Below are 26,505 nucleotides of genomic sequence, written 5' to 3'. Positions count from 1 at the left end.
ACACCGGTGGACTCAGGCTGTTTATAAACTCTGGCTATTATGATGCAGCTGGGGTGAAGATAGGAACACAGATATCTTTTACAAGGTAGAGCTTTCATTTATTTGGGTACATGTACAGAAGAGGAACTAAGGGGCAATATACTAGTTCTGTTCTTAACTTGTTGAGAAACCTCCATGTTTCTCATGATAGCTGTGCCCATCTGCATTGCTACCAACAGCACACTGAAGTTTCTCTTTATTCATATGAGGATCAACATAGTTAGCTATGACTTTTTGATTACAGCCATTCTAATGGATGTGGACTAGTATCTCATAGTGGTTTTGACCAATTTCCACCTCATTCGCAGATGAGGAAGCCAAAGACCCGAAGACGTGTCCAAAACCTCAGTTGTTTACTGACGGCACAGCAACCACAGTTCAGGTGCGGACATTCATATACAAAGGACTGCTAGACGTCACACTGCTTTGAGAACCCACCCTCTGTCCTTGAGTATATCCTTGACCTCTGTTTAACAAACCTTCTCATATCTCTTAAAAAGTAATTACTGGGGAGAATAAGGCAAGAGAAGCACAGTGAGTTCAAGGCCAGTCTGAACTAAAAAGTGAGACTCTATCTCAAAAATAAAAAAGGAATTAACTGTATTATTATATATTTTGTGCCAGGAATCAAACTCATTACCTCACACTTGCCAGGTAGGTGCTTATACCACTGAGCTAAATCCCCGGCCCTTAACTGCTATTATTAACACTTAAAGCTTTTGCTTTAATGTTAACAAAATCACCAAGAGTTCAAGACCAGCCTGGAATACATGGCGATGCTATCTCAAAGACACCACCACCACCACCACAATGAAAAACAAAACAAAAATAATGTGGCAATTCACAGTCTATTACGAAAGACATTTCATTTGTTAAAGGATATCCAACTATGAATTATCAGTTATAAAAAAACAAACTTACTTTATAAATTACAAAAATTAAACAAAAATTACTCTTAAAATATACTGCAAAATCTCACTCTGGGTTTTAGATACGTCAAGCACTCTCAAAAAAGTTAAAATAATTCAACAAATACAGGCAAAATACAAAGAACTCTGACATTCAAATTTAAATGCTTTAACTATTACTCTTTGAAATCATTCAGTCTTAAAAATAAGTTCAGAAAAGTTAAATCAGGTGTTAGGAAAATCCTGGTTGAATAGGACCAATTTAGCCTGTCACAAACAGCTTCAAACAGCCTAATTTGAAGGCAGTTAAGAGATTATTCTGACCAAAACAAATTCCAGGGTATTAGTGCAAGTGCCCAATTACAAGACCTACCTGAATTAACACTGAACATCCTGCCCCAGTCTAGTCCTCTGACCAAGCATTTTATCCATTTAGGCATATCCCTCATTGCTAATGTAGTTAATAGTCAACTCCAGGAAAACAAAGCTTTGTCTATTTTGTTCACTAGTTGGTCTCAGCACTCAGAAAATGCCTAGCCCATAGCAGTTTTTCAATACTTTTTGTTAAACAAAGAAATATGTAAATGTAGGAATGACTTCAAGAAATTCCCTTTCCTGAGGAACTACAACTAGCTGTTACCCAACAGAAAACTGCTTAGGAAATTTTTCTAAAACATACGCCTTTATGGAGAAGATGATTAAAAACTAAACCAGAGAGTTCTGACCATCTGTAAGTATGCCTAGAAACCACTCATATTAGTGAGCACACAATACATACACAGACTGAAATTTCTCAACTGAGGTACCACTTAAGTACTCACATGTAAGTATAGAATAGGTTTCATTAAAAAGGCTCAAGAAGCACTGTGCTTTGACAGAGGAAAATAAGATTTTAGTTTCACTTAATTCCACTGAAACAAAAAAGACTGAAAGAACTTTTCAAAAGTGAGGGTAGGGAAAAAAATGGGGGCAGGAAGGAGAAACACATCTGTATAGAGAATTACTCACCCTTTGTTGGCAGATCCACTTGATTTCTATATTAAAACCTACATCTTCTGGCAAAGACTCTAACACCTAGAGTTTTGTTTGTTCGTCGTAAATTTTGTTTTTGGTAAGATGGATGGCAGAATAAGGGAAAAAAACAATTATTACAAAAAGCAACCAATAAGGGTATCACTAGATAGGATTAATATTTTATATCTCAGTAAGAACCACTAATTTTTCTCATTCAAACCGCCAACCTAGTTGATAGCCTGGCTGACTTTACTGCTTTACACACAGGTATGACTGTAAAGTACGGTGAATGTTCGGTTCTATCTTTAGCTGTGCAGTCATGGCTGCCTCCGTGTCCTCAGAGCTGACTGAAAACATTTAACCTTTCATGAACATTATACTATGGGGAAGAGCCAGAAGTCACACCGTGTCGGATCTAGTACACAGGGTAGCTGAGGGCACAATGGTTATGTTTTTCATTTGACAGAAAATGCCATGTTTTGAATCCTTGTAGAACATGGAGGAAGACTTATGAAAGAAGATTGTCAGAATTGCTTTAGAATGATGATATAAGTAGGTTCAAAATGACAGAATACGTTAAGGGAGATTAATAGCAATGTCTTTTACTGTAAAGTTTTTTTAATTATCTAAACGTTCACCATAATTTTTGATATAAGAAAGTGCATGCCTGTTACCTCAGTACTCTGGGAGGCTGAGGCAAAAGGATCTTAAGTTCAGGCATAGCCTGGGTATTCAGTGAGACCTTGTCTCAAAATAAAAACATAAAAATATAAAGGGGCTGAGGATGAGCCAAACCATGGTGGCACATGCCTGAAATCCCAGCACTCAGAAGGCTGAGACACAAGGCTGCATTCTGGTGCTAAATTTCAGAATGCAGCCCAGAGATGGAGCACTGGTCTAGTATTAGGGTGCAAAGGGTAAGGGTACAATCATTCCAATCCATCCCAGTGCAAAAGAAGAAAAAAAGCACCTTTGCCTAAATGCACTCATAGCAGTAAATTACATTAGTGCGTCTTTGACACTGTCTTTTTAATAACCAAAATCAACTATTTAGGCAATAACAGAATTAATGAAATACCCTTTCCCTTGTTTTACTGAACCAACTTACCATCTTAAGAGAAGGAAATGGCTGGTTTTCAGAAAGGGAATTTTCCCCCTCAACTATAGATTCTGAAATTTTAAATGATGAAAATTCAGTAAATAAAATGTTACTGTATCAGTGACATCCTTTGCTAAACCCTAAAAAACAGCACATTCAAGTAACTTATGAGGTCCTTTTAGGAAATGTAAGATTTGTGAAAGTTCTTGCGTTTATTCATGTTAAGCATTAAAAACTACATTTGTTAAGCAAGTACACGTCATGAAGATTGCTCTGCCTCACTTGAATGCAAATGCTAGTCTGTGGTCCCAAAAGTGATTACTATCTTACAGAAACTTAACTACTGTACTTTTACAGGTAGTCAGAAGTGATCTGTTATTTCCTGAAGGAATTGAATTGCACCATTTTGCTAAGACTTCTATTTGAAATGTAAAACTCCGAAATTAAGATTAAGAGAAATCTATAGTTATTGTTGTGGCTTTTTCATTCAGTCTAAAAGAGATCATCTCTTTAAAAAACATGACAATATTTTTTCTAAAAGTGGAAAAAACTGAAACAAGCTTTTCTTTTCTAAAAAATAAATACCCCATTAAGCCCTACCCACTTGTGGGTATCATATACTCACAGACTAAAATCATGAAAAATTTTAATTAAGTAACTTAAAGCTCATTTTACTGCTAACAGTCATAAAATGTATCTGTCAATCTGTACAATCACATTTAGGATCTGCAGATAATTTTTAAAGTCTTAAGCATCTCACAATTTCTTCATAAATGTATTCACACTGTACGTTATCACAACTGCAAACAATGCCTATGCGGAACCCTGGTGACTCCACCTGATTCTCCTTGGAAAGAAGAGCAACTGTCTCCATTGTGGAGAAACTTGGCCCTACCTCAAGGTATTGACAGATACAGACCTGGCTAGGTTCTCTGTCCCTTCATTGGCTTTAAGCAATGTAAATTGGGCTGGCTGAGAGGCTCACATGTAATCTCTGAAGCAAGGCAACAGGTCAGTGTTACCCCACCCAGTGACTCCCCAAATACTTGGTTGAGCCAGGCAGGATGGAGAGCCAAGCTCCACAATGTTGGCTGGGACTGAGCCTCAAGAAAGAGGCTACAACTTCCCAGGACAAAAAGGACTGTGCCTCAGAACTGAAGCAACGATCCTGCATTATTAGCTACTACTTCGGCTGTTTTATACATCTTTCTTTCTTTCTTTCTCTCTCTCTCTCTCTCTCTCTCTCCCACTCTCCCTCTCGCTGCATATTGCAGAGATGGTCTCAGACCTCTTGCCTAACCTGGCTCTCAGGCAGTCATGTACTTCCTGCCATTCTCACTGTCCCTCATTCCAAAGCCACTCCCTTCATGGAGAATTAATATAACTCAGGTTGGGCCCTGGATCATGGCCTTTGTTTCAGTGAACCACTATCTTGGCTGCAATTAGGAAGCCTGGATAGGACTCCTTGACTCCCTAAAACGGTATATATGACTTGGTATCATATACACTAGATAGAGTCGATTGGAATTAATCATTAGAATTCCAGTAACTTTTCCATGGGATTACAAACATAAACTTTCCTGAACCCTGAAGAGGATGAGAAAGAGATCTCTAGAAAAACCTACTACACGTAGAGCACTACAAAAGTAAATCCTTGGGAATACAAAGCCATTTTCCTTGGCTTGACAGGCTTGAGGTTTCAAGAAAAAGATACAATATGAGCTGGAGATTTAGCTCAGTGGTTCAAACGCTTGCCTGGTAAGTGCAAGGTCATAAGTTCAATTCCTGATACCACAAAAAAAGGAAAAAAGGATACAATAAACCTCAAAGGAATGGTACAGGCTATTACATTCTATGGGAGCAGAAGACAAAATGAGACACAAGCTGAGGAAACTGAGGCACAGGGTAGTGGTGTACTGTAAAACCTGCCCAGGGTCACAGGTGGTAAATGATAGTGCCAATTCAAACCCCTCAGTCTAGATCCAGATTCTGTGCTACCCTACTCTGAAACAGCTACGCCTTTAGAAAGACTGATAACTTTACTGAAAGTTAACACAACTTGGAATAATTTTTGTCATCAAACTAAGAGAAAACAATAAAATGGTTACTCCGTGCATGACATATGCAGTTGAAAATTTATATATAAGTACCTCACATACATGAAATTACAGTAAGATGGCCCAGTAATACAGCCACTAAAATAACCTAGAATTGGAATGTTGTAATGCTTAAGGGAATAGCCTAAAAATGCTAACTATAGAATGAAAGCAGTGTTTTCATATTAGTGCATACCTTTCCGATCTTTAGATTTTAGTGCAGTCACATGAGAGAGCTATAAAACAGAGAAAATGCACTCAGAAATAAAGTCATAGTCTATCAAGAGACGGTTAATAACATGGTTAATCTGAAAATCTGGTAAATTAACAAAGATTATAAAATATAGAATTACCAGCTTAAGAAGAAGTAGTATATTCATAAGATCATGATCAAATACCCAAGGAGGGAAAGAATATAAAAACTTACAAGTTAGGAAATTGCTTATATTAACTATTTGGTTTAGGTATCGTACCAGGATGGGAAAAGGAACCATGTAAAATTAAATGTTAGAACAAAATACACAAACACCTCAGGAAATAAAACATGTGTAAAACCAACTACCATATGAGCATCCTATTGTAAAATGCAATAGAGTTAAATTAAAGGACTACCACAGGCTGCATGCAGCCTGAGCCTGAAGGGTCTACAAAGACTGACGGCCCGGCTTATTTGTGGGCACAGAAATAAAGACTCAGCCTAAACCACTTCTCCCAAATTAGAACAGAAAACTACAGCTTACTGTAAATGTACTAGATATACAGTCATCTGTGCATGCAAAGAAAACATTGTAATGTATTACAACAAGGACAAGAACCACCAATTCTGATGGTTAATTTACGGTTTTACTACTGTCATTACCTTTAATAACTGGAGTTGGTCAAAAGTCAGTTCCTTTACTGGAATTTCAAATAGTTCAACTGGATCAGCCTCAAATTTCTAAAAAGGGAAGGAATGCACCCCATTTAATTACTGCTGAATATTTACACTAACACAGCCTTCGTGAGAATTTACTGATAGGTGTAATTATGAGATGGCTATCATCACCTCATGCAGAAAAGCCCTTCTGAACCCATCACGGCCTTATAGCTTCCAGCTCTTACAATCAGACTATTTTTGGAAGTGTTGAAGGTCAAACTCAGGGTATCATGCATGCTTGCCAAGCTATACCCTCAGCAGTGCTGGCTTTTGTGCTTAGTGCAGGTCAGGAGTGACTGGAAGAAAACACTAGCTGGGAAGTAGTGGCCCTGAAGACAAACTTGAGACAGGGCATCGCTGCCCCTCCTTCTTGTCATGCTGTATACATTTTATTTGACACACGGCCATGCCACATGTCCAGGAAACCAACATGCAAGTATTATATAGCATCAGCTTTCTTAGATTTTTTTCTTTTGAGACAGACAGGGTCTCACTCTGCAGTTCAGCCTGGCCTTTGAACTTTATGTAGCCCAGTCTGCCCTTGACGTCAGTGATCCTCTTGCCTCAGCCTCCTGGGTGTTGGGATTTACAGGCATAAATAAACCACGATGCCCATCCATACAAAGATTACCTTCTGTCAGTAAATTTCTAAACCTTTTAAATTTAAATATAGTTTTTTTTTTAAAAAAAAAGCAGCCAAAAAGCTGGGCGTAGTATACACACCTGTTAATTCCATCACTCCAGAGACTGAGGCAGGAGGACTACCATGAATTCAAGGCCACTTGAGCTACACAATGAGAACTACATAGTGAGATCCTGTACCCCAACTCCAAAAAAAGCGCAGCCATACAAAGAAACTGCCAGGAAGGGAAAAATGCCCAATAAGCTATATAAGCATTTCTATTTAACAAGAAGCCCGGTCTATCATTTTTCCCCATAAGCAAATGTTCTTTATTAGGTTGTAACGTCTATCAAATATGGTACTGTTGGAAGGACTGCTGTCTTATGGAAATGAGTTAAGATACCACCAATAAATCATCAATCCAATGAATGCACTGAAAGCCATTGCATATAGATATACATATGTGTAGTATTTGTTCACATACATGGGTACAAACCTGCTTATGCATAAAGTTTTTCTGGAAGGATACACAAGAAACTAGTAAGAGTAAGGGAGTGAGATCAAGGAAAAGCTTTGTTTTGCATTCCATAACCTTTTGAACTGTATGCATTTTAAAAATAATAGACATGAACTGTACTTGTAAGAAAAAATTCCTACTACAGGAATGGTGTGACACACATCTATAATTCCAGCACTCAGGAGATTTGCCATGAGTTTGAGGCCAACATGGACTACATAGTGAATTCAAGGTAAGTTTGCATTACAAAGAGAAACCCTGTCTTGTCTTCTTCCCTGGGCAAAAATATAATTCAGTATGTTCCAATTAACTCATTTGAGTTCAACTTCAGGATAAGACAGAGACTGACAAAAACAGGGCAACTTATTTATTTATTGTTATTATTTGTTTTTTGAGACAGGGTCTTGCTATACAACTTAGGTTGGCCACAAACTTATAGCAATCCTCTTATCTGAGTCTCTCAAGTACTGGAATAACACGTAGGTGCCAATATGTCCAGCCTAAACTCAGATTTTTAAAATAAAATTCAGCCACAACAAAAACTCTATTTTAAGTATTCTACATTTGTACCATCTAAATTGGATTCATTTTCCCCTTTCTTCCTTCTGAAACCATTTTACAAAAACAGGAGAGGGTCTTCTTAATTCCTGATAGGACTTCAACCCCAAGACTAGTGGGAAGCCAAGTGCCTTGTTACACCCTTCTGTACAACATGCAGGGGCTGGCAGAGTCCTACGCCTTCTAGCAAACTGGCCTTAACTTGAAATCAACTCACCTAAAAATGATACCCATTACAGTTTTATGAGAAAGTACCAAGTGATCCTTGTGCTGGCTAACCTGAACAGTCAGTCTGACTGATCATGAGATTATTGGGGAGGTGACTAGGTCAGGGGCAGCCTGGGTAAACTCACTCAAGTTCAGAGCACATGTGCCTGGGAGGTGGGGCCTGCTGGAGTGGGGAGAGCCTTCAGAGGCGGCATCCCCTGCCCAGGTTCTCCTCCTGCGCTCTGCTCTGGCTGCCAGGTGAGCAGCTATCCCCTAAGGAGCCCCTTGGCCATGATGTTGCATAGTATGTTCCAAAGAGGCAGCTAGCCATGGTTTGAAAGCTTTGAAACTCTGAGTCAAAGCTAAACCTCTCCTCTTTTAAGGTATTCTGTCCCAGCAGAGGGAAGGCTGACTGATACAAACCTACTTGAAATCCCCGAGAAACCACTTGGTTCATTTGTATACTACAGTTTGAGGACTTAATTGGCAATTATATTTGCACAATGACAGTTTTGTAAAAACTCATATGTAGGGCCAGGGATACAGCTCAGTGGCACAGTGCTTGCCTGGCAAGCGTGAGGTCATGAGTTCAATCCCTGGTACCCAAATGAATAAATAAATAAATAAACAAAACCCTACAGAACACAGAGCATCTGTCATAGCTGTATTGTGCAGTGAAACAAAAACCCTAAATTTACACTCAAATCAAAATAGATGTCTTATTAATTAAAAAAAACTTCTATGCATTCCCAAATTCCATTCTGACTCTAGCCTCCAGGACACCCTTCTCTCTACCACCCTTGGCTCTTCTGCTCCTGGGATCCATGGGGCTTGCTCTTCTTGCCTCCCATCTGTGAGTTCTGAAATTTCTATCAATCACATCAATCAGCAAATACTGGGCTTGAGGCAGAGTTCTGAACAGTCCCCTTTTTGGATAAAGTGTTGTATATCTGCCTTTTAAATCCAATCCTCTTTCACAGAAGCCCTCCTCTATCTGACTCTTAACCATTTCTCTAATTTTCCACTGTGACTCCTTCTGCTTCAGCTCAATCATAATAGTTTATTAATTTGAGAAATAACATAAAGCAGAAATAGGGGCCCTGCAAACTAACACTGACACTCTTCTACAGCCTCAGGACAGCTGACATAATCTGGACCCAGAAACTGCCTTTATTGGTAGCATGAATTTGAACAGAGGCCCTTCTCTAGGACACCTGCATTTCTACCTTTCTTTCTCAATACTGCATGAGCCTGAGGAAGGAAAAGATTGACAATAATTCAACAAAACTTCGACTATTAAGTAACTAAAAATATAAAAGCTTCCTAATTTTTAATCTTTTACTTAATAGTAATTTTAAAATAAAGGAATATCAACATACCTTTTTCATGGTTAAACAACAGGTAAGATCATGATATACCACAGGCACAAAGTCTTTTGAAAGATGGACATCAAATTCTACAAAAGCTGCACCCTGAGAGAGTAAGGGAAACAAGCATTTGAAAAACACTGTCTAATGTACAATAGCTTTAGAAGTGCAAAGCTGTAAATCTGTTATTGGCTATAAAACTACAGATCCGTACACAAAAACAGAATTTCCTCACAAGCTACTCAAATTAATAACTCAAGGTTTTTGCTGAAGCAGTTTGTTTTTCTCTTTTGCAAAAGCCAATTTTTTCCTTTCTCTTAATATTTCTAAACTTTAAATTCATTACTGTAACCAGTTAAGATGTCATAAATGTACCATATTATTTATATCCCCCTAAGAGGGAGAAAGATGCTGCAATTAAATCATGACTCAGAGCTAAGCTATAAAACCTATTCCAGTTTCAGAGAAGTTAAAATATGAAAAGTACAATAGCTTAGAATAGGCCTTAGTTCATGTAAATACCTGACCAATCAAGTTTACTTGAACTATTTTTAAGAAAGCAAGTTTATGGGGCAGGGATATAGCTCAGAGACATGGCACCTGCCTAGCAAGTGCAAGGTTGTAAGTTCAATTCCTGGTACCAAAAAAAAAAAAAAAAAAAGCAAGTTTAAGGCTGGTGGAAGATCCAGTAAAAAAGTTTACTTACTGAATTATGTTTAAAGACATACACAGATTTATACTTTATGATTTGATGAAATGATGAAAGAAAGCATTTAAGAAATTTAATTTAAGAGCCAGGCATGGTGGCTCATGCCTGTAATCCCAGCACTAAGAAGGCGGAGGCAGGAGGATCATTGTGAGTTCGAGACCAGCCTGGGCTACAAAGTGAGCTCAAGGCCAGCCTGGGCTGCATAGTGAGACCCTATCTCAAAAAGACAAAAAAAAAAAAGAAATTTAATTTTTTTTCCCTTTTTATTGGTACCGGGGATGGAACTCATGACCACCTGCTTGCAAGGCAGGTACTTATGCTGCTGAGCTAAATCCCCAGCCCCAAGAAATTTATTTACGGCTTAATCGCAGATGCCCGTGTCCCAGCATCTGGGAGGCTGAAGCAGGAGGATCACCAGGAGTTTGAGGTCAGCCTGGGCTATATAAGCAAGTTCAAGGCCAGTCTGTACTACATAGTGAGACCCTGCTTCAAAAAAAGCTGGGAATTTAGCTTGTGGCATAAGCACCTGCCTTGCAAGCAGGTAGTCGTGAGTTGGATCCCTGGTACCGATTAAAAAAAAGACCAAATTAAGGAAACAAAAAGAAAAAAATGTGGTAGGCAGTACAAGCACAGACACACCTTTAACTCAACATTTAAAAAAAAACAAAAACCAAAGTTTGTAGATCAAAAACGATGCTTATGATTCTACTGTTTCCACCCCAAGTCTCACCATGGATCCAAATACAAATGTCAAGAGATTCTGGGTTTTCACAAAGACACATATTCAAAAGAAACCAACATTCCTCATTGTAGATTTAGAGTAGACTGCCCTGGGTCACATTTATCTACCCCAGGAGTTCAGAATTCTTTCAAGATTACTTACATGTGTAGCAGCATTTCTTAAAGAAGCAATAGTATTTTCTTGAACTTTAGCCAGCCTGAAATAGAAAAGAAATATACTTATCCTAGGATAACAAAAGAAACAAATGTAATAAAGTCAATACATTTTCAACACTGACAATAAATAGTATGTATTCTTTAAGGCTTTTTTTTGTCCCCAAAATATCACAGTGACTATACCTGACTACTGTATGCACTACTTCACAATGCAAGCTCTACCAATTATAGATACTGATATGCTGAAAACAAATATATCCTATCCTGAAACATATACCTCCCTGTACTACAGAATTTTTTTCTTAGCAACATGACATAACCAACTAAGGAAACAACAATCTTCAGTGCAATGAAGAAATGGAGACAAACTTGCTCCTTGTAACTTAATACTAGCAGACTACTGATGAACGGGAAATAACACACAAAAAGGGTAAAAGGATTGAAACCGTATTAGAACACAAGGAGAAAACTTTATTGCTTGACTGATAAAGGCCTGCGGATGCTTCTCCCTTAAATGGTAATTTGATTTCTTTCAGACTTACATGATCATAGCAATCACTGTAGGCCCCAAAGCTATCACAGCATTATTTATTTATTTAGTCTTTTTGAGACAGTTTCACTACGCAGTTCCGGGGGGCCTTGAACTATTATGTAGCCCAGGCTGGCCTCAAACTTGCAGCAGTCCTTCTGCCTCAGCCTCCTGAGTGCTGGATTACAGGAGTGTGTCACTACACGAGGCACAGTATCATTTTTAAATCAAAGGGGAGGGATTAAAATTTACAATAGAAAGCCAACTGCAATGAGCTATGTTACTGATACCTGAACATAAACTGAAACTTGGAAAGGAAAGACAATTAGTGTTAGGCTGGAATTTGTGCCTGCTGAGAAGAGAAAAGGGCCATCTTTACCTGTAGGAAGAGCTAACATTCCCTACAGTTCAATTCTGTTTGAGAACCATGGATATTTGAAGCAGATGAGAATACCAGGATAACCTGATCCAAATCCTTCTGGTCACAGATGATGAAACTGAGACCATCATAGGGAAACGTGCCAAGAACAAGGAAAAGAACGTTGACACAGATGCCACAAAGGTTCTGCACCAAACTTTCCCTCCTGGCTTTCTACTGTAGTATCTTTCTCAACATCAATTCAACACTCTATTAAAAAAGACAGAAAAGGCCCCAAGGCTAGAGTTTGTATCCATTTAGCAATAGTGATCCCTGTTATCAAACTGTATTTACTTTCCAGGACAGTAACAAAGCATCATCTGATCACCAGTGGGTCCAACCACTAATACCATCAAGCAGGAGTCAGCGATATTAATCCCACCCAAATGTGCGACCTACTGGGCAGTTGTTGTGGAGTTCCCTGCACCTCGATGTCCAACATCCAGTGGTATTCTTGGTTTCCAATACTTGGAAAATGAAGATTTCATGTCACAGCTGTATCCTGGTAATGGCTTAATGATGATAAAGTCAACTTTTCATAAGAAAAAAAAAAAGGATGGGAGCAAAGATGAAGACTTTAGGCCAATAAGCTCACTGACATTTAAACAAGTATATAAACCAGCTTCACCTATCAGAAAAAAAAATGTTCATGATTCAAAGTTTCTAGGAAATACACATGTTCCTTAAATTGTTATACCTGTAGTTAATAATCTAAGCCAAATTAGTAATCTACACCAGTCTCACAAATTCAATTTAAAACTAGGCTTTCAGTTTAACTTTCTCTGTAAGATTTGACACTCACCTCGCACTTTGCCTATGGTTTTCCTGGAGTTCCTGCTCATGATGGGAAGTGTAAGGACCCCAGCACTCCGCCCACTCTCAGCAATGGTGGATGATAAAAGGCACGCTGTGCCCACGTGTCCTGGGAAGGCATCACCTTGAACGACATGCTCACTGAGATCCTCCTGAAAAATGAGGTTCCAAAGACTGGATTATTTTACATTTTCAATTTAAAGATTAAAGAATTCACTTAAAGTCAACTTAGATTCTAGGAAGGGCTGATGAAAAAGAAACACAGGGCTGGGGATTTAGCTCAGCGGCCTAAGCATCTGCCTGGCAAGTGTGAGGTCGAGTTCAATCCCCAATACCAAAAAAAAAAAGAAAGAAAAAAATAAACACAAATTTACATTCAATTAAGACAGCTTCCTTGTAATAAATACATTTTTAAAACTCTGAGGTTAGCCTGGGTACATAGTGAATTCAAGGTCAGCCTGAACTACACAACAAGACCTTGTTTCAAAAAAAGAAAAAAAAAAAGAAAAAAAAAAAAAAAACAGCGTTGAAGACTTAGCTCAGTGGCATAAGCACCTGTCTGGCAAGCACAAGGTCATGAGTTTGATCTCTGTACCAAAAACAAAGCAAAACAAAAGAAACCTTCTTCTTGTGTTTTGTTCTGCTTTTATTGGGACTGTGTCTTACTATGGGGGTGCCAGGATTACAGGTGTGCATTGCCATACCATTCTCATGCTGTACTTTTACTGTCAAGTTCCACAGATCTTACTGCTTAAGATCTAATTACAGATGTTAAAAGTATGTAATTGTACAGGAGATGCTTTGAATTTCATACAATGCAAGGTAGCCCAAAAAACTACTCACAAAGGATATATCTACATTGCACAATTCAAGGATTACTAATAAATTTGTGTAGCAAGCTTACTCTGTAGGTTTAATCCATTCCAAATTCCCGTTCTAGAGAACCTGTGGTCAGGTGCTACTACTGACCACACACTCTCTACTCTCAAAAGTTTGAACTCTAATCTAGAGGAAATGAGAGCAAAGGTGGTAATGAAGCTAGAGGATAACGAAGCTGATACCCATCAGTACTGGGCCCAGCACGCTGCATTCAGGAACTGAGAAGAAGTACCAAGCATTATTTGTAGGAAGCACCTGAGGAGCTAATGAGCTGACAAGCTCCTGGTCTAGGTACCACAAGGAGCTTGTGAAAGTTAGCAGTACAGATACCACACAACCAGGGACAAATTTTTAAACTACTTTTATTACTAATTTGTAACACTAAATTATAAAGTCCACTATTACACAACAAATACTCTCGATAAAATGCCTTCGCAAAAGAGCTCCACCTTGAATGGGGTTCCATCATGCTGGGTACATCAGCCTGCTTGGGCCTCTACTTATCTTTGAAGGCTCCTCTGTATAAACTTTATTTACAATTAGACTGTTTAATGGGCACAGACATGAAGACATATATTTTTGATCTGAAACAACAATTCTATTGGAAGTTCTCTTAATTACATCCTTAAAAGTATTTGAGTTTGCTAAAATGTGTAAGAGCAAATATCTAACAAGTTCTTAAGAATCATGACTTTACAAAATTAAGTTCAAATAAAAAATAAAATCGTATCTAAAAGAAGGTCTGCATTTCTTGTCAACTGAATCACTGAAATAACTACTCACCTCAAAAAAATCAAAGATTAGTTCTAGGTTATCTGGCTCCATGGTCTGTATGCTGTACTCAGTCCAGCGGTCAGGCTGTAGGCCGTACCCACACTCTGGCTGGGAATGCCTGCACTTGAACTCATTGTCACTTATCAAGGCTATCTCCAGGGTATTGGACATTTTATGAAGAACAGTAGGAGACACCCTGTCATCATCATCTTCTTCCGGACCCTCAAGTGTAAGCTTTACCCTACGTGATAGGAAGAAAATGATGAAACACATAAGCATCACAAAATAAAATTTATACAGGCATGTACGATGATGTACAGAAAAATTGTTACTAGTGAACCATTTATACAAACTTTTACATCAACATCTACAACTGATATAGGCTTATAAAACACAAATCTGGAATTGCTCTAATTACTATCTTTTTTCGTAAGATTTTTTTCATTTTCAAGCCACTGTGAACTTTAAAACTCTAAAGGCTAAATGATCATTTTTCTTTGCTTATGTCATTCTCCACTCGTTTAGCACAAAATCGTTTCTCTTTTAAAAAGTTTATTTTTATTTTCTTTTTTCTTTATTGGTACCGGGGATCGAACTCACGACCACGCACTTGCAAGGCAGGCGCTTATGCCGCTGAGCTAAATCCCCAGCCCCAAAAGTTTATTTTTATACCAGGAAAATTTAATAGAATTTATGCATAAGCATAGAGACCACTCATCTTAAAGAAACAAATTTTTCTGGTTCCAAGTGTAACAACAGAAATTTGAGAGAAAAGGCCAGCTCACTATTATAAAACTCTGCAGTTTTTAAAAAATGGTGACATTGCCTATAAGAAGTTTTTTATGTTTACAAACAAAGTCAAAAACTAGAAAGACCAGAAATCTACATTAGTAAAAATAAATGGCTATAAGAACAAAAGCACATGGTTATACCTAAATCTAGATTTTTTAAATTTTTTCTTGGTTATTGAGACTGGAGGTTTTTCAGAATAATGCAAACGTAATCTTATTTCTGTTTGACACGTCAGCCATCCACAATCCAGGGTTTCCACACCATCTGGCAAAGTAAATATAAAACCAAGTATTATTAGCAGGTCCTTTAAAACAATTTAATACATACAATCCACACTGACTAGTGAATCTTTGTCTAATAAAAAAACTAGCAATTCTCATTCATATTCGTAATTTAATACACTGACCTTTACAAAAATATTTTTTTAAACCCCTAAAAGCAAATACAAAGATAAGTATTAAATTTATCTCAGGAAAAAAAACCCAAAAACTTATATGAAGGGGAAGAAAAGTTAGACAACTAACAACTGGGTACACATTCACTATTTTAGTAAAATATTCTTATTGAACCTATTACTGAAGTAATTCAAATCTATTTCAGAGCCCATTTTCCAAGAAGTTTCTTAACCTAGCAAATGTTGCATTAGGGACCACTATTCTACTTCCAAAGACTCTTATGAGCTATTTCAACTGTAACGAGCTATGCCACTAATACTATAGATATGAGAAATTATTTATAACAAAAAATAAGAGTTAAGAAAACTGTAAGTCAATTACGTACTCTCATACAATGTCATAAACACATTACATGATTATAAAATGCTGTATTAACATTGTTAATTTGAACTTACTTAGTAACATAGGTAATAAAAATTTTTATGAATTCCAGAAACACTGTCAATTCATTTTGATGTAAGCTTTTTCATCAAAAGGGCTTTAAAAAAAAAATCAAGAAATGTCTCTCTCCTCGTGTATAATTTAAAAACATTTAATAACTATCAAATTTTAAATACTGGTTTTAGAATGGACAAAGTCAAAAGAATACCTTTCTGTCCTAAAAGCTAATAAAAGCTAAACTTAGGATAACAAACCCCACCAAAAAAAAAAAAAGAAAAACGAAAAAGGTGAGGAAAGAAACGTCATTTTTTGGCCATACACAATATATAAAAGGACACAATTCTGTGCATTATAGCTAAAGAAATGAATGTTTATTCTTCTTTGAAGAAAGCTCTGTAAAACAAGTACTATGAATAACATTTGTGAATAAGGCAAAGCTAAAATGAAAATCCCAAATGCTGGTCAACTATTAAAAACTATATTACGATACAAAGAATTCTAAATGAAACTCCAGAAAAGCAGTTCAATTCTGGCCCAATGTTGGCAGAGCACGCATACTGCTAATGTGTATAAACACAAACAGGAAAACCACAGCCAACACATCCAGGTCCTGCTCTTTCAGTGCTTGCCAGAAAAGCAAACTGGTTATCGCAATTTATCTCTGGCTCAGAGTTAGCACAAGCATAAATTCCACCCACCCTTTTCCACCTTTGACTCCTAAGGTAGAGTTTTCCAAAATAAGAATGCATGCAAGTTAGCAGCATAACTTGAGTTCCAGTCCCTGAAGAAAATCTGAATCCTCAGGATATTATTTACTGAAGCAGAAAAGCATGCAAATACTTGGCACTTTCAGTATACTCTGAAATCAGACATTTTCTATGTTACTGTAAATTAAGCTCCAAAACCCAGCCAGATTAATTTTACTGGAAATTTATGTGCTCATGTAAACACACAAACTTAGCCTGAGTAATGTTTCATACCTTAAGCGTTTAAAGCCACCAATTATTATTTTAAATATTAGTGTTAAAGAGATGTTAACTGTTAAGTGTACAATTTTTACAGAGGAACTTTTTGTTTTGTTTTGGTGCACGTTTGCTTGTCTGTTTTGAGACAGGGTCTATGTATTTCCAGCTGTCCTTGAACTGTGCAGCCCTGGCTGGCTTCAAATTCATGACAATCCTCCTGCCTCTACCTCCTGAGTGGTGGGATTACAGACATGCACCATTATGCTCAAAACTTGTTTTTTTGTTTTTGGTACTGAGAAGGTACTTATGCTACTGAGCTAAATCCTCGGCCCAAAACTTTTTCAATATTTATTGCGTTAGAGAACTATAACCCAATACATGTACGTACTGCTTGATGGGTTAACTAGTGTATTAACTAACTATACTAATTATCACTTCCCCAAAAAAGTATACTGCTTTTAATTAAGATAAAGTCAAATAACTGAAATTACCAATCATCCACAATAGTATTTTATCCTTTTGGTGTAAGGCATAAAAGTGTAAAGCGTAAGAATTACACTGGGTAAAATCAGTCAAAACAAGACAGGGAGAGCAATACAGGGCTTTAAATCGAGTTAATAGGAAATCCAAAAAGTTACTATAATATATCCTGCTAATTTTAAAAAATTTTTCCCTTAATTAAAAAAATAATAATAATAAATATTTTTTTTTAAAACGGGGTAGACTGAGATAAAAGAGGACACAACAATATAACAATACAGGTCAGAACAGAACAATTTAAGCAACACAGTGTTGTACCACAAGATAACCCGACTTAATACTAATTATCATAGTGTCTCTTTCCTTGAAATATTTTAGTATAACTTCATATACTATAGCATCCAACATATCAAGACAGTGTGAAACCATTCAAGAGGATGAAAATGTTACAAAGGTATTTAAAATCAGCTAACAGAAAACGAACAATGATTTCTTTATTATCTCTTTGCCTATAAAAAATTTTGTTTATACTATCACATATAATAAAATCCTGTAAGACACAACATGATAAAAGCAATGGGGACAGAAGAACAACAGTTTGATGGGACTTTAAAACAAGCTGATATTAAATCAGCACTAGCTATTATGTCTTTTCTTCAAAATAGCTGTTCATATCACAGACAATAATATCAAACCCAGAATAAAACCATTGCAATTAATGAGTGAAAACTTTATAAGACTTCAAAGCCATATAATGGGGAATCATGATTATCACATACTTTTATATATTTGTATCATTTCTTACACTAGGGAAACTATTCGGTATTCATACATGTGAGTTTGGTCTATTTCACTTATGAGTGTGGTCTCAAGCTGCGCCCATTTATTTATAAATATCTCAATGTGATCCTTCTTTATAGCTGAGTGGTACTGCCTTGTATAAAAATACGACTTTTTTATCCATTCCTCAGTTGATGGACACTTAGGTTGTTTCCAAGACCTGGCTATTACAAATTGTGCTGCTATAAACAGGGTGCACATATATCGCTGTGATATGTTTTCAGTTCTTCTACACAATGTTTGCACCATTCTACTTGTTTTGACTGATTTTACTCTATTCTGTTCTGTTTGATATTACCAATTTTGAGGGTATAGGTAACTACTTTGAAGGCAATAAGATTCACTATGATGCCCATTCTGGGGTCTGACCATTATCTTCTTTTGAAGTTCAGTAATATCTCCAATGTTTAGATTTTATTGGTTTTGTTGTGTACTGTTTTGCTCAATTTTATTATACCTGATGATATAGGAAATTCTTTTTAAGGTAGCAAGAGGCATTATGGTAACCATTGCTGATTACCTTGTATTCTGTTTTCACATCATGTTCTATGTCCATCCTTTTGTTTTGACTGACTCTGTTTTGTTTTGTCACATTTGGTTTTATTCTCTTCAAAAAAAAAAAAAAAGTAATAACTGTAGAAGTAATAAAACCCAAAATGTGTAAATGTTATTGTATAAAAGAGAGGAAAAGAAAGTGCTCTAAAGGACACAACTGCAAGTATGCTTAGGTGTGTAAGATAGATGACCATATTACTAAGTTTTTGTTGGATCATTGAACACAACTGTTTGCAGTCTCACTGAATGTCCACTTTGTACGCTTAATTTTGTAACTTGATCAACTATTTCTAAGATGACAATATGTAATCTATTAGTGATTTCCTGTTTTTTTTTTAAAATTCTGTATTACTTGTATCCTTTTACTGTTTTGTTTTTTGTTCTTTAAATAAGAAAAATACTTTAAAAAAAAAAGAATTACACTGGGTCATTCATTACTTGCTACTTTGCTGCCTTCTGCCCTCCATGAGCTCTTTCTTCTGTGATGCCCCTTTACCATGCGATCCTGCCTTGGACCTAGGCGACTATGGACTAAAACCTCTGCAAAGTGTGAGCTAAATAAATACTTCCTCCTTTCTAAGGGGAAAAAAAAAAAAGAATCACACTGGAAACTATTATTTAACAGAACGTATTTATTTGTTGGGTCCATTTTCAAAATCAGACTTTATTTCCCAGTGACATGTATTTCAAATGAAATTTATCTCAATCACACTAGTAAATATTTTTAACACTCAGTCTCACTTACTGTGGATTCCAAATTGTCCATCGTCAATAATAATTTCACTTTCTAGAATTCAAGGAAAACAGAAAACCTTGTTAAAATTCATTGTTATACAAAATAAGTAAGAAATTACCAACTTTAAGGACTGTTTAAAATATTAAATCTATAATTTAAAAGCAGCCTAAAGTGAATAAGCATATTTATTGTAGCCCTCAATAAAGAATTCCCTTTGAAAAAAAAAGAGTCTAGCAAGCACTCCAGTTCTTACTTTGGTTTTTATTCACAACAGTGGAAGAAATAGAAAGAAAACCCCTCAGGGAGGTCTCTAGAGGCATTGAGAAGACTTCTATACCGCCCAACGGGCGGCTGGGCAATGAAACTTGTCAATTATTTTCAAACAAAAGGTCTTGGCACAATTAAAATGCTTATTCTTAGGTAGTGCACATTCTGAACTTGTCTAACATAATTCTCCTGAAATCTCAATTATTTTCTATGGCCAGCTAAAAGCTTTTCAAGTGATACAAACTTACCTTTACATACACAGCTCTGAGAAACTACCAACAACAACAACAACAACAACAACAAAAAAACCCTACATGCTAACATATTCCCTTCTCCTAACAGTTCAATTAAATAAGTAAAACTGTAAAGCCCTAGGCCTCTAAGTAAAATGCTAATTATTGTTGCTTCCTACCTCCCTTTCCAGTTTACTTTAAATATAGTCTGAAATATTTTTTAAAAGAAATGCTATAGTTCCTAACAGATTCTCAGGTAGATTTCACACAGCTCTCAAAAGTTTTATTTCCCAAAGCAATAAATGTCATTCTAAAAGAACAGAAACAAAAATCATCCACTTTGCATGGTAACAAAGCATACTGAAGTGCAAGATGTTTTAACTTAATACCTAGTATGTTCCAACCTCAGTATGGGACTATTACAATTCTACTTTCATAAAATTGCTAAATATACTATCAAATATATATTAAATATATATTAAATATATATTAAATACATATTAAATATATTTAAATATATTTATATTAAATATATATTATATATATAAATATATATTAAATATATATAAATATATATTAAATATAAATATACAAAAAGCAAATCCAATAAAGAGGATGGAATGATACCTCTACTTAAATAAGATACTATGTACCTGATCCAAGGCAAACCAGAAAGGCCCACTGCTTTTTAATCTTAGCTGTTAAACAGGCAACTCAGTTATACTTAGATTTTAAGTTTGCCTAAAAAATTAAAAGATATATTTTTCACCCCTAAGTCTGTTTACAGAAAAACAATGTAATGAAACAGATAATATGTAAAATCAACTTCATATTGTATTTTCAGGAAAAGTAAAAAATATTTGTATAAAGAGAAATGCCATTTTTAGGCACAAGTCTTATATTAAAAACAAACAAGCTCTCTGAATATCAATTCTAGCATAACCAGCAAAGAATTTTAAGTAAATTAGGAGGAAAATATGTAAAGTACTACAACAAAGAAATTTGAATTCATTCATACAAGTTTATTCAACTATTTATGAGCTACAAAAAAAGAGAGTAATGCTTCTATTGCTCTTACTCTTCAAATCTAAAAATTTGAAAGATTTCATTTTAGATTATGTCTTTCATCAAATATTATCTAAGCCTAAGCAAGTAACACAAGGCCACAGGTGCTTGGTCAAGAACCTTTTTTTTGTTTGGTCTTTGAGGTAGGGTTTTGCTATACAGCTCAGGTTGGCCTTGAACTCGCTATGCAGCGCAGGCTGGCCTCAAACTCACAGCTGCCCTCCTGCTCGCCCTACTGAGTGCTGGGATTACAGGTGTGTGCCACCACGCCCCATCAAGAACACTTCTTGTAAACTTTCTAACACATCCATGAAAACAAGCACTTTATAATAAATTAATCTAATCCAAGAAACTAAAAGCAACTAGGCAAGCATTTCTAATAAAGTTTACAAAGAAAAGCAATTAACTGTTTAGTTTTTGAGAGATCCAAGAAATGCTAAGTGAAATCTGTAGTGCTGATAATGCATTGACTTTAAACTTTAGAATAAATTTTAATAAATCCCACTAAGCCATTGTGCAGCATATTAGTAACTTTATGCATATGCCTCAAACAGATGCAGTTAATGCCCATACCTAAAGGGGTTATTGATCGTGGTTGTAGATGAGTCTCCCACTTGTGAACTATGACTTGACATGGACCACCGATAGTCTGCAATTTAAAAGTTAAACGTCTGCAATAATTTCTTATAGCTTATTTTCTACCCATTAGATGTTTGTGATCTAAGTATTATACTAAATATGAGACCAAGAGCTTCACCTCACTAATTATCAGTATATATGCCAAGTCAGGTATATAACCCAGTCACAAAACATGAAGAAATGCTGGAAGAAAATAAGGTAGTAAAAAAAAAAAATCAGAAGAACTGGCACATGAAACTCTTAGACCCATTTGTACATCTGTCTACAGCACTAACTGTTTAAAAAGAAATTTTAATTTTGAACTGATATTGTCATAAGTTAACAACAAATATACTTTGGTATGTCAGCAGTAAAAGTATTACTAGATAAAGTTAACTGTCTCCTACTCTATTTAAAAAAGTCTCATGTGCTTGAAAAAACCCTAAAACAAGCTCACAATAGCAGGAATAGTAGAAATACTTCAAGATCAAAACTAACACAAATTACTTAAAAACTAAATGGTGGGGCTGGGGATTTAGCTCAGCAGCATAAGCGCCTGCCTTGCAAGCAGGCAGTTGTGAGTTCAATCCCTGGTATCGATAAAAAAGAAAAAAACAAAACAAAACAAAAAAACCTAAATGGTATAGAATTCTGTATGTATGGATGCAAGCATGTATAGATGATAACTAAGTGGAAAATGAGCACATATTCCACACATCATAGTAACTAGCATTTCTAACAAGCCCACAAAAACCCTAAAAATTAGGACACATAAACAGTAAATTTAAAGAATAAGTACTCAGTTTGATTCGTATGCCTAAGAGTTTATAAATTCATTTGACAACTCCTAATATTGTCTTCTGTTATCACGTTCCATTACTAAAAAGGAAAATAAAGCTATGTTAATAACCTACAAAAGCATTTTAAAGGCCAAAGATATAGCTCAGTGGTACAGCGCCTGCCTGGCAAACACAAGGTCCTGATTTCAATTCCTGACACACACACAAAAAGAAAAAGAAAAAAATTTAAATTTAAGTACATTTTAAAAAGCTTTTTAAAATAAGAATGAATAACCAACTAAGATATCCTGAGTGTACTGAAGTCTCAAATTTTTTCTTTTTAATTTTTGTTTTATTATTTGGAGGCTGGGCCTCACTGTATGGTTCAAGCTTGGTCTCAAACTCATTCATTATGAAGCCCAAGCTGGCCTTTGATTCAAAGTGATTCTCCTGCTTCAGCCTCCCAAGTGCAGGACTATAGGCATGTGTCCCTATGCTTGACAATAAGTGTAAAAGCATCCTATTTTTTTTAATTACTAAAAATAAAAGGAGACTATGTGCCAAAACAAAGCCCTTAAATACAATTTTAAAAGCAAAATTTTTAAACTGTAATCTTACAAGGTAGTACAATATCTAACATGTTCTAAGAAAACTTAGAAATATTAACAAGACAATGCAAAAATCATCTATTATCACACCAATTTGGGTTAATCTCTATCAACTTTTCATATAAAGCTTGAATCTTTCTCTAGACATAAAATATACCCCCGAAGACACCTGAAACATACAAGATTTTGTCTCTATACAGTATGTCTTTAGATACATTTCTGTATCTTACTACATTTTAATACTTACTGATTATGTAAGTGTGTCAAATGGCAACATGTATGTAATAGATGAGGCATATTATTAAATATCATGTGATTCTATCACTTAGAATCAAAGAAAAAATGCAAATAGAGCTTTTTCAAAGGGAAGAGGATCAAGAATTGAAGGAATGGGGATGGGGATTTAGCTCACTGGCTTAAGCACCTGCCTGGCAAGTGCAAGGTCATGAGTTCAATCCTCGGTACCAAACAAGATAAAAATTTTAAAAAATAAAAGAAGGAATGGAAGGGGAAGAGGAAGTAAAAGAATTAAGATGTGTTACATGTATATAAGTTCCACAGGATAAACATAATCATTATACACTGCAAATGTACTAATAAAAATATATAGTCAATAAAAAACTACCAAGAAAAGTTCCTTTTGAGGTTGGGAATTTAGCTCAGTGGTGTAAGTCCCTGCCTGGCAAGTGTAAGATTGTGAGTTCGATCCCCAGTACTATTCCCCCAACCCCTGCAAACAATTTTGCAAATTTTGAAGCCTGAGAACTAAAATAAAATAGCATTAGATATTTACTCAAATCACTAATCCTGCAATGCTAAATGAAATTACCTGTTTTTCTAGATGAACCCTCTTTGCCATAAGGGTACACTTATTAACTGACATACTAGGTAAATTTTTTTAAAAATGTCAATCAGCTCATCTTAAAATATGATAAATATCATCTCTCTTATATGGAGATACATTTAAATTTATACCTGCTAGATTTTCTTATAACTTCTTTCTTGACTCTTTTCAAAATACTTTTTAAACATCTAACTTTCCAACCTCCAAAGATGAAAATATGCACATTAAAAACAGAAGCACTGTTTCTTAGCAGCAGTAAGGAGCCACAATGAACTGTTCTGCTGGATGTGGTGATGCACACCTATAATCCTGGCACTTGGGAGGTTGAAACAAGATCACCATGAGTTCAAGGCTACCCTGAGCTACATAATATCTCAAAAAAAAAAAAAAAAAAAAAAAAAAGAACTATTCCGTGCTTTCTTCCTACCCTCCAGCTTCTCATGTTTCTCTGAACTGCCTCCCCTGAATCCCTTTCTCCACAAAAATGGTGTGAACTGATGTTCTTATAAAAATTATTAAGCAGGGCCAGGGATTTAGCTCAGTGGCATAAGCACCTGCCTGGCAAGCGCGAGGTCGTGAGTTCAATCCCCAGTACTGCAAAAAAAAACAAAAAAAAAAAAAACACAAATTACTAAGCAAAAGTGAGTTGAAATGGGTGTCACAAATATATGTCAACTCAGATAAAAAGTGGATAGCTAAAAAGAGAAGGTTTATTTTGCCTTTTTTTTTTTTTTACATTTAAGTGCCAGGTAAACCTCGTGCAATGCTATGCTGACTATGGTACCTCAAACATAGTCCTAGGATTAAAGATTTGACAAATCAATTTTATTACTGTTTTTAAACATCTTCACTATCATCTACTTTATTACCAACCATTACTCACATCACAAAATCACCTGATTTGAATAGATTGAGGAGCAACATAATGTGTCAGCTCAACAAATGGGCTAACTGTCCATTCTATTAACACGGGAAATCCATGTTGGTTGATATACAGTGATATTTTTTTAAAAAACCCTACTTTTAAAATACAATGAACTTCCAAAATTGTTACTGCTGTACTAAACTTCACCAGGTAATCTTAAGTTTTAGCTTTACTAAAGTTCCTTAACAACAAAAAAACTATTGGAAAATTCGAATTCAAAATCTCGGTTTTTACTTCAAAACATGCAATTTTTTTCTAGTATGTTGGCTATAATAACTGATTCAACATCTGTTAATTCTATTTTGCAAAAGGCTGCAAAAACTTTAAGCTTCCGAAGTGTGGAAAGTAGATTCTAAGGAAAAAAGATCATTCTAAGACAACATTCCACTCACATTACTGTAAGAGTTCTTTCACAATTTGGCATATTTAAAGTCAGATGACTACAGAAATATTTAGCAAAAACTTAAAAATGAAATTGTTTCTGAAAAAAGGTCTTAATTATATTGCTTTTTAAACAGTGACATCAACTGGCTATATCAAGCACCCAAAAAGGAGGAAAAGATTATCCAATATGTAGACTGGGATTTTTTTTTTAAGCCAACTAGCAAGCAAAATTTAGGGAGTCATATAATACTATTGCTTTCAGATATGAACTTTTAAAATTCTTTACTGCAGGGATTTAGCTCAGCAGTATAAGCACCTGCCTGGCAAGGGCGAGGTCATGAGTTTGATCTCTAGTACAAAAAAAAAATTCTTTGCTTTTTCTTTCCCTAATTTTTGGCTTTGTTTTGTTTTGTTTTGTTTTGTTTCGCTATTCAGCTCAGGCTGGCCTTGAGCGTACCCAGGCTGGTCTCTAATTCACAGTCATCCTCCTGCTTCAGCCTCCAGATGTGAGCCACCATGCCCAGCTTTCTTTCCATAATTTTAAAAACATTCTACATATAAAAAGGGGCTGAGTTATTTTATCTACAATGTTATATGGAAGCCAACTCCACTGTTACTTAAAAATCAATTTTTAGTAAGACCAAACCTACAATTTGTCACATAAGCATGAATAAAACAATGGAAGCCAGGTCAACAGACCTCTCTACCTCAAGTTAATAACTGAGAGCACGTAGTATTCACAAGAATTTTATTAAGAAATTTTTCAAAATGACAACCTCAGTTATCCTGAAAATAAACATTTGCCTCTCAGAGAAAACTGATTCTTACACTAAACAGTTAAAAGATCAAGTGAAATTAAATCAAAACAAGTCTGCAATGAACATAGGTGAGCAAATGCTGACGCCTATAAGCATTAGAAAGAAACATGCTATGAAAATAGACCTAGTTTCAAAAAGAAAAACTTAAAAGGATGTAATTAAAAACTTGCTAAACTGCCAAATCTGGGCACAAGAAAAGCAGAGTAGACATTGATTTTAATAAGATGTTTAAATTACACGTTAATTCAAAAGCTGATGAAGGCAAGAAATTAATGGACTATATGTGGACTATATCAATGTTCTTGTTCTAGGAATAGTCTGTTTCCCATATTTTAATAAAGTAAGAGTTTGTCTTGCTAACTCCAAAATTACCTTAAAATTCAAAATACTAACATCTG

At 35.7% G+C, this 26,505-nt stretch overlaps 1 protein-coding gene across 7 annotated transcripts in view; it reads right to left on the bottom strand.

Moving 5' to 3' along the window:
• The window catches only part of Gpcpd1 (glycerophosphocholine phosphodiesterase 1), a 52,769-nt gene that overhangs the window by 8,815 nt on the left and 17,449 nt on the right, over positions 1–26,505 (bottom strand). For 4 of the 7 annotated variants that reach the window (XM_063248727.1, XM_063248728.1, XM_063248729.1 and 1 more), the window contains 13 exons: positions 21,705–21,780; positions 19,576–19,617; positions 15,295–15,418; positions 14,372–14,603; positions 12,699–12,861; positions 12,296–12,428; positions 10,936–10,990; positions 9,356–9,448; positions 7,191–7,211; positions 6,016–6,093; positions 5,353–5,392; positions 3,070–3,131; positions 1,956–2,021 (listed from right to left, as the gene is read on the bottom strand). In XM_063248727.1, the coding sequence (XP_063104797.1) occupies positions 1,956–2,021; positions 3,070–3,131; positions 5,353–5,392; positions 6,016–6,093; positions 7,191–7,211; positions 9,356–9,448; positions 10,936–10,990; positions 12,296–12,428; positions 12,699–12,861; positions 14,372–14,603; positions 15,295–15,418; positions 19,576–19,617; positions 21,705–21,780 (1,185 nt within the window). The remainder of the gene's footprint in view (positions 1–1,955; positions 2,022–3,069; positions 3,132–5,352; positions 5,393–6,015; positions 6,094–7,190; positions 7,212–9,355; positions 9,449–10,935; positions 10,991–12,295; positions 12,429–12,698; positions 12,862–14,371; positions 14,604–15,294; positions 15,419–19,575; positions 19,618–21,704; positions 21,781–26,505) is intronic. The other 3 variants (XM_063248731.1, XM_063248732.1, XM_063248730.1) reach the window with 2 other exon arrangements.

This window comes from Cavia porcellus, unplaced genomic scaffold (genome assembly GCF_034190915.1).
Source record: "Cavia porcellus strain 051 isolate PalLab524CR breed Dunkin Hartley unplaced genomic scaffold, mCavPor4.1 scaffold_5, whole genome shotgun sequence".
In the NCBI taxonomy this organism is placed as follows: Eukaryota; Metazoa; Chordata; class Mammalia; order Rodentia; family Caviidae; genus Cavia; species Cavia porcellus.
The sequence above is the reverse complement of the archived record's forward strand: the minus strand, read 5'-3'. Positions and strand labels throughout refer to the sequence as shown.